This window comes from Ictalurus punctatus, chromosome 22 (assembly GCF_001660625.3).
Source record: "Ictalurus punctatus breed USDA103 chromosome 22, Coco_2.0, whole genome shotgun sequence".
NCBI lineage: Eukaryota > Metazoa > Chordata > Actinopteri > Siluriformes > Ictaluridae > Ictalurus > Ictalurus punctatus.
Window position 1 is genome coordinate 15,438,211 of NC_030437.2, and position 9,686 is coordinate 15,447,896.

The following is a 9,686-nucleotide window of genomic DNA, read 5'->3' on the forward strand; positions in this document are numbered from 1 at the left end:
ATGACAGAGAGAGAGACCATGACAGAGAGAGAGGGACAGAGGGAGAGAGATACACTTCTCAGAAATGTCGATTCAGTGTTCGAAAACAAGCACACTGCTCCCAGCCCACACATACATAAAAAAAGACAGAGAGACAGAGCGAGAAGGGATGAGATGCCTATCATTATTTCCCTCTTGAACACCTTACTATCTCTGACCGTTATGTAATCACACTCTGCTTTAAGCTCACACCAATATCTAACATTAAACACAAGCACAGATTCCATCATAGATAGAAGGAAATAAATATCCACAGTCATGTGGCGCTTCTAGATGATCTCATCTGAGAGGGTCAGGTTGGGACAAGATTTAGTCCTCACTTTTGTATCATTCAGCAACGTCAGAAATAGGACAAGGTACAACAGAAAGAGAACAAGTCAGTAACTTGTGTAGGAATCGATTCCGGTATTTATAGCCCGGGACACGCTGATTCCCAGGTGATTAGTGTATATATACACTCACCGACCACTTTAGTAGGTACATTCATGCAGTTATCCAATCCGCCAATGACGTGGCAGCAGTGCAAAACATAAAATCATGCAGATACAGGTCAAGAGCTTCAGTTAATGTTCATATTAAACATCAGAACAATGAAGAAATGTGATCTCAGTGACTTTGACCGTGGAATGGTTGTTCGTGTCAGGTAGGTTGGTTGGAATATTTCAGAATCTGTTGAGCTCCTGAGATTTTCATTTACATAATGTATTTTTCCAATCTTCAACTGTCCAGTTTCTGTGATCAGGATAAGATTCCTGTTCTTGACTGGCATGGAACCCGATGTGCTGTTGTAGCACATTTGCCTCAAGGTTCAACTGTGATGCGTTTCTGCTCACTGTGGTTGTAACAAGTGGTTATTTGAGTTACTGTCAGCTCCCTGTCAGCTAAACCCAGTCTGGCTATTCTCCTCTGACCTCTCTCATCAACCTGGTGTTTCTGCCTGCAGAACTGGACTGGACAAACACAGGACATTTTTTAGTTTTTCACTCAGTTCTGGGTCAACTATAGAGATCAGCAGTTTCTGAAAAACATCACATTTTACCCAATACGTGAATGAGCAGTTGTACACGTGTTCCTAATAAAGGAACACTTTTACAAAACACACCACACACTCAAACCTTAATTCACCAATAATAATCATTATTTCTTGCAGAAAACTCTTCACATGTTATTCAGGGCTTGGTTATTTAGACCTGCTAGGCATATTAGAAAAAAAAAGATTTTTCAGTAATAGCATTTTGCAGAGTATAATTTCTTAGCGTGGTACATAAATCTGCTTACGTTCTACTTCAGCATCAGTTCACACAAACATCGCAGTGAACGTATCCTGTAGGCAGTATATCCAAATAAAATCATCTTTTTCTCTGCTTTTACTCTCCTCACTAGTCTACTCTCCTGCAAGCTGGCCATTAACAGAAGGAGCTGCTACACTGAGCTGACTGCTTTAGCACACTTTGTTTTTTTTTCTCTCTTATTCTTTCTTTTCTGGGCATTGTACTGCAACCAGCACATTAATACCTTAGCAAAATTAACACCTGGCAAGTTCATCATTAACGTTGGGCCTCCAACCAAGTGTAGACTTGGACCACAAAGCTACCACAGTGTTTCCATTAGTCATCTGTAACTGGGCATTCAACCTAAATCTGTCAAGACTCTATCAGATCACTATGCAGTACATACTGTGAATTATACACTATCTGATATTCATTACAAACGTTGAGAAAATTCTAGATAAGCAGTCACAAACTGAAATGCCCAATGAATTAGTCGTTTTTCTGGAATGATTTTGATTTCCTGTGAAGGATAAGCGGTACAGAAAATGGATGGATGGATGGATAGATTTTCATTTTGTAAGATATTACATACGTACTTACATTCCATAAAGTAAGTTAAGCTTATTGGCAGACACTGCATTTTGCCTTTAATTGCATACTATAACTGTATTTTAAATTAATATTAGCTTCATATTTTCCAATGCCTAAAAGTTTACTACACTTCACATTTAGTAAACATCACATTTTTGCTTTTAGATCTCAGCTGTAGATAAAATAAAATTATTTCAATTTGACGACTTCTTGCTTTATATACACTGACTATACAGTATTCCCATATTTTCTAAGCTGTTTTGCATAACAAAGTTAATTCATAGACACTCGTAACCAATTGGACGAATTGATTCATTGATTCAATAACAATTGAATCTTTCTCAAGATGACGAGATTAATTTTTCCAAAAATGTTTATTTTTATTTCGTATTTTGCTCCAGAAGACCTTTGATTTGTCTAAGTTTAAATGTTCTAACTGCTGCTTTCAGGTCGTCCTGCAACTTTATTCATCCCTATCAATGAAATTTTTTAAACATCTTTGCTTATCTTTTGTGACAGAGACCAGATCAACTGAGTGTTTACTTTGCAAAGGTATAGTGAATGAACAGTCTCTTTTAAAGTGTGATGTGATTGTGAGTGTGACTGGGAACAGGTGTGCGTGTGATTAGTATTCTGGGGAAGGTGAACATGTCTGGGTGTTAGTTTTTGAGTTGTAGTCATTGTTGGCCATGTTTGTAGTTTGGAAATGCATTCTGGGAAATGGAGTCGCTAGTTTGCCGTGACATGACAGAGACACCACCCCACCCTGAGGGGGGGAGCGACGTTCACCATGCAGATAGAGGGGGGAGTGACGTTCTCTACCAGGCCAGAGGGGGGAGCGATGTCATCCATGGAGCAGGAAGGAGGAGCGACATACGATGCAAAGCAGAGAAAAGTAGCAACGTCTTCAGCGAAGCATGGAAGCAGAATGACGTACTCAGCGGAGCAGGATGGCAGAGTGACATCTTCAGCCAAGCAGGAAGGCGGAGCGAGGAGGAGCCGTCTTGTTGGCCTCTGACTAGAACATGTTGTGGGAGGTCGCCTCGTTGACTTCTAGCAGGGGCGTGACTTTTTGGGTCTTGATGAAGATCACTTCTTGGGTCACAGGGTTGGAGATTTGGAGCCAATGTCGCCACGTTGACCTCTGGCAGGATCTCTGCAGGTGGAGACCGTCTCGTAGTTCTCAAGCTGGAGCTCTGCTCTTGCTCTCTTGTGGAACTGTTTGTAGGTACACCAGCTGCCTTTGAAACATTCCTGAGAGCAGAAATTTCATCTGTGTATCCCGAGTTTAATGCAGATGGGACACTGTAGTTTGGTTTCTTTACTGCAGCCCTTGGTCTCGCACGCCTGTGTCACCCTCACCTCTGCCTTGTCAACCTGGGGCTGGAGCTGAGCTGTGGAGGCCACCATGTCAAGTCACTCATAAAAAGTGTGGAATGGCAGATCAGGCTTGCTCGTCCCACTGACTCTCCTCAAAAGTTCATCCAGGTTGTAGTTCTGCCCTGGACCCCCAAACTCCTTTATAAATAGTTCCACAAACTGAGTGACATTGTTGAGTCCACTGGACCCCATACTGGCCAGACACTCTGCCTACTGGTGGGCTGGGCCGAAGAACCAGGGCACAATGAATCCAAGCCACTGCCTCTTGTCAGGACTGGGGTTCACCAGACTCAAAAAATATCATTGGCAGTAGAACAGGATCGGCCTTGGGTAGTCGAAAGCTCCATCGTAAGGCTCTGGGGATCCATGGAAATCCACTGAGTAAGCTTGATTGAATTGAGTCTCGGTATGGTGTTTTTCATTACCTTGGCGGGACGTCACCTTCGCTTTCCTGCTGCATCCATGGTGTGCGTGAAGTAATCTGTCATGTAATGAGGTTTTGGATGGATGCAATTGCAGTTAAGAGCTTTATTGAATTTATTATAATTCAGAGGCCAAGACAAAAACAAAAACAAAGACAGGCAGAGTTCAGGCGATCAATAAAACAGGCTAGAGCAGGTAAGGCAGAAATCAAGGACAACGGTAAAGCAGAATCATAACCACAATAACAACACAATAGCAAGGCTTGGTAAACAATAGAGACAATAGCAACTGAGCGTAATACTTCGCAAAGGTATAGCGAAAGAACAGTCTCTTAAAGTGTGATGTGATTATGAGTGTGATTGGGAACAAGTGTTTGTGATTAGTATTCTGGGGAAGGTGAAGGTCTCTGTGTGTTAGTTTGGGAGTTGTAGTCATCGTCGGCCATGTTTGTCGTTTGTGGTGCATTCTGGGAAATAGAGTCGCTAGTCTGCCGTGACATGACATAAAGTGGATATGTGCATTGGAAGTATACTAAATAACAAAAACAAAAGTGTATATATACGTATTTCCCTCACTGTACACATATTCATGCATAGAGGTAATTTAGGATAGCCAATCAACCTACTGGAATGTTTTTTGGGAGGTCAGAGGAAAATAGAATACCCACACTGATCCATGTGAATCTCCATACAAACAGTGACCTGAGCTCAGAATCAAGCTATGATGCAGCAATGCTACCGGATGCACTGTGCTTCCTATAATAATAACATGATTTACCTGAGTATGCTGTGATATGATTTGGGTATCGTTACAACCTGTAGTCACTGAGGCACATATAAGCTATATCACTAAATCACAGGGGGTGCCGAATAGCGAGAGAGCTCTTGGAACCCAATCTGATCAAACCCAATCTATTATTGGATGAAGCTGAGCTAATTGTGCCTTGATTTTGTTCAGCAACAAAAATTAATCCCCAGTCACAGATACACTCCAGGCTAAATCTTTGTTCTGGGAGCCACCAAAAAACTATATAACTAGCAATTATTATACACACATAAACTCTAAGGGCAAGGGGCAGGGGTTCAAGCCCGCTCTTGAGGTCTGTGCGCACAAATGCCTGAGTGTACCACTTTGGATTGGATTTTAGAGCTGATTAAATTCCTCATGTTCTAAAAACAGGTCTTTTCAATGCAATGGTCCATTTTAATTCAATTATCCAATTATCTGAAATTAGGCATGAAAATAGAGAAAAAAAGCCAGTAAAAATTCAAAGACAGGAAAAAGTACTATGTGAGAAAGCTTCTAATCTGCCTGTGGCAGAACACTGGGTCATCAGGTGGCAAGAATGAAGAAAATATTGATTGTTGTCCTGTGCAAGTTAGTCACCAGGACTCGGACTCAGACCTAACGTCCCCCCTCATGGCTATGATACAAATAGCTCTTGTTTTAACAAGTTCTCTAGAGGTACCAGTGTAGAATGGAGGGGAAAAGTGGACCTGAAGCTTGCTATTCAACCCATCATGAACTTTGCCATGTTGTATACACAATACAGGAATCAAGTGTGACCATGAGAGAGGCTCATTCAGGTGTAACAGGGGGGTTTTATGCACTGTGTCCTTGGTGAAGAAGGATGAAATAACAGCACAGCCAAACACAGATTGCTTTTTCTTCCCCTCTCTGCCTCTCTTTTATTCTGCATGCACGTGTTCTTTTTGAGAAATGTTTTCAGCTGGTGCACAAATTAAGCTTTCCAGGAAGGAAAACAAGTATAATAAGTACATGGGGGGAAACGCAAGAGGAGACTGAAAGGACAAAAATTCAAATGCAGTTGCGCATCCCAAAAGCAAATTGTACACAGTAGTTTTATGGTGCAAGTGGTGATGCAGCAGTAATCCGTTAGAAGTATCACCCGAAATGGTTGTTTTCCATACATAAGCATAATTTGCTGATGGAATGGAGATATATTAGTGATTTGGTTAGGTTTTTGCCCATTTTTTACACTTTGCATGTAGTAAATATGGTTTTTAGCTATTAGACCTCATATCTAGGTAAAATAGAATTATTTCTACAACCTTACAAGAATGGGGGTGACTAGAAGGTCCATTACACCGACTAATTTGACAAAAAGTTTCCTACACTGAATATTTGCAATTACATTTGCATTAAGACTATGAAAAAGAGGGCCAAAGTTACACAATCCACTTTGCACAATGTGTCACACTTCTACTTGACCTCTCTGTCGCCTGGTCTTCCCCAGCAATTACAAACCTTTCCATTTAATAGCATTAACAATTTCTAAGAAAATGAAAGACAGAGGCATTTTATCCATCATACACGGCCTCAATCTTTTATCTGTAATTATATTCCTTCGAAATTAAATAGTAAGAATTATGATGTGTTGTTTTTGTGTGTAACCACATTTGTGCAGCCGATAATTAATTGCATTCATATTTACATGGATATACATGCATTATATATATATATATTTTTTACATTTTAATTGCATTAATTTACTGTATTACATTTGTTTAGTCAATGAATAGATAATATCACACATGTGAAACATGGATGCTTAGTACTGTATTGGTGCAAGCCACTAGGAGCCCCATAAGAATGCAGGACTTTATATCGATTTATATCACAGCTCTGCTGAATTCTCCAATCTGATTGGTCAGAACGTGTTGATTCATTTTCTATAACAGAAGCTTGGACAGTTGTACTGGCTGCAAGGCAAATTATACGCATGCGCTCTTTTTAATATTTTAATGTTTCTATAGCAACACCTCATTCACAAGGACTTGTAGGGCTGAAGCACAATAATGCAAGGCTAATAATAAAATGTGTTCATATTCAAGAAAAAAAAAAAAGTATAATCATTGATATGGTGAAGCTTTCTGTAAGGATTCATTTATTTAACATTTAACAGCATGTAAGTCTTTCTGTAATAATCAGTACATGTCCTGCCCTTTCAGAGAGGACTTTCAGCTTTCTGGTTTCTTGGTACAATATTCTCTGCATTTTTTTTTATCTTATTAAATGGGGGAAAGAGAGAGAGAGAGAGAGAGAGAGAGAGAGAGAGAGAGAGAGAGAGAGAGATAGAGAGAGAGAGAGAGAGAGAGAGAGAGAGAGGCTGGTAAGGAGTGTTTTTGGCTGCTAAAACTAACTTGTCTCATAAACATTGCACAACATTAAACATAACTATAAATGGATAAAAAGCATGACAACTCATTCATTAATAAATTAACAAAATTGCAATAGTTGGTAAACTGCTGTGGTTTAAAAGTAATAAAATAGTTTGGGATGTGCTGTTATTGGAAAACTTTGGAAAGGTTATGGCATCACACACACACACACACACACACACACAGCCCTGACCTTGACTGCCTCTCCATGGGTGACCCGGTCAAACACCACGTCATTGACTCTGATGATCTGGTCTCCCACGCGGAGTCCCTCTCTTTCTGCTGAGGAGCCCGGCTCTATCAGAGACACGTAGATCCCCACTCCGTGCTCTGCGCCGCCCCGGATGCTGAAACCGAGGCCCTCGTGGCTCTTGGAGCGTTTCAGAGTCACGTGACGCGTGTCGTCGTGCGCTGTCCCTTCAGCCGCGGTGCTGAAATCCGCCGCGCCGGCAAAGTGCACTGAGGGCGCGCGCGCGTGGGCGCTCATAACGGCGTTTGCGTGATTGACTTCTCCAGGTGCGTGGTGCGCGTCCACGACAGACGTAGGCGGCTCTGTTTTCAAGTACAGGCCCTCAGACGTGTACTGGTCGAACAGCAGCTGGTCCGCGCGGGGGAGCACGAGCCGCAGCATGGGCAGCAGTTGGCGTTTGCCGGGCGTGTCGAGGATCACTTTAAGCGTCTGCACCAGGTCGAAGACGTTGCGCTTGGCGTGGTACACGCTCAGGCAGTGCGCGAACTGCTCGCGCTCGGTGTCGCTGAGTAACACGTGCAGAGAGTCGTGCAGCCGCTGGACGTTAACGGAGAGAGAGCGACCGCCCGAGCCCACGGAGTTCGCCCGCGACTTGAGCGACACGCACTCCAACTCCGAGCTCATCGCGCGCGTACGAGCGAGCGTGCGTGCGTCTGTTCGTGCGTACGTCTAAAACATCCACTTAATCACGATATAGCGCACTTGTTAGAGACTTTTGCCGTTTCATATTCATGTCTGCAAGCGTGTTGCAGAATATCAGGCGCAGTCCTTAAGTCACAGTGTCCAAACGGTGTAGCTTAACGCATGCAAACCAGCCAGAGTGCACTTCGCCGTGTGTAGGGAATAAGGAGTAGGGTGCCATTTCGGACACAATGCAGAACAGAAGCACCTTGAGACCCTGGCATGCAGTGACTCGACATCCTGCGCTTCATTTCTTATTCTTTAGTGTGTTTTAAACAGGTTGTAATCTATTATATGACCAGTAAAGGAACCTACATCAACACCTTCCCCAAAATTATTAGGCTCAATATCTAGTCTGAAGCCAAGCCGAGAGATTTATCCCTCCTAACACAATACAGAGTGAATTCTGATCACAGCCTATCACCAAACAAGATGCATTTTAAGTGTCAGTTGTTTTATTTACAGTTTTATAAGCCAGTATTAAACTATCAACACACCATAAAATACTTCAGAACTGGAACTGGCCGCTTCATTTGTCCCAAATGTACACTTCAGCACTGCAGTGGGAAAAAACCAGTCCAAACGCCTACTCGTAATTAAAATAGAAAGCAGTCATATTAGCTGATATAGCGTATATTTCAAAATAGATATGCATTACACATATACATTAACTCTACATTAACTGAAGCGTTCACTTTTTTATATATGTAAAGGTTACTCACTCATAGAGCATGTCGATAATAGGTGCCTTTACGCAAAAGTTTCCCAGAGTATTTAAAGCAGTTTAACAACGCAATAAACTCTGCAAATGATTTTTTTTTAAAAACTGTTCGTTCTAGAAGGATGATGTTACGCGTTTAAAAGGAAAGCGAAATGGTCCTGGGAGAAGAATCTGAGAATCTGTGCCAGACCAAACCAAGTTCCGCACGAGCTCCAAGTTGAATGCAGATCATTTCAATCCCGTTATTACGGAGACGCAGTGATACATGAATATATAAAAGAGCCTCAAACGGTGGAGGACAACTTTCCTCCCGTGTTCAGCACCGGAGACAGTACCGGAGAGAGAGAGAGAGTACCGGAGAGCGCCTGCCTGCCCATCGCTCACACACCGCACGCGCGCTACTTCTCTCCATAAGAAGCTGGAGCAGGGGCTCGCGCGGTCCAGCAAGCTCTATTCGTAGGATATGACGCAGACGCTGCGCGACTACGTCGCCTAGCGACAAACAACACTGTGCTACAGTTAAGGCGAAAGGGGAAATTTTTTTTTTTATAAATATATGAACGGAACTGTTTTTTGAGCACACGGCTGAATCCCAAATGGCGTCTTGCTCCCTATACAAGTGCACTACATAGTGTATGAGATAATGGCTTCAACGCTTTGCATTGCGCCATTTATGTGCAACAGTGAGCCGTTTGGGATTCAACCCGAGTTATTTTTAGTCCTCAAGGTTTACTTCGAGAATGACGCGAATCAGGTCTTAAATGGCCTCGTTTATGCGACTTAGTAAGATTTCACACGTTGTCATGAAAAAAAAATTAAATAAATGACGTAAAAAAAAAACAGCTTAGGAGTGAGCAAAAGGGAAAGAGACACAAAATGGAGAAAGACTAAGGTTTATTATTATTATTATTATTATTATTATTATTATTATTATTATTATTATTATTATTGTTGTTGTTGTTGTTGTTGTTAAAATCTTGAAATATATTGAAAATGCATACAGGGGGGTTTGTAATTGTATAAGTATAACACCTAAACTTTAATTTTGAAGTAGTATGAAGAACACACAGAGTAGAAAGAACTACTTGACTCCATCCATCCATCCATTTTCTATAGCCTACCGGTTATCCTACAGGTTCACGGGGAAC

The 9,686-nt window shown here is 41.8% G+C and overlaps 1 protein-coding gene across 1 annotated transcript in view; it reads right to left on the reverse strand.

The window, feature by feature from the left end:
• whrnb (whirlin b) overlaps nt 1-8,939 on the reverse strand; it is a 79,010-nt gene extending 70,071 nt beyond the window's left edge. Inside the window, exon 1 of the mRNA XM_053674665.1 lies at nt 7,080-8,939. Coding sequence (XP_053530640.1) covers nt 7,080-7,760 — 681 coding nt within the window. The 5' untranslated portion in view covers nt 7,761-8,939. The remainder of the gene's footprint in view (nt 1-7,079) is intronic.
• Nucleotides 8,940-9,686: the final 747 nt, after the last annotated feature.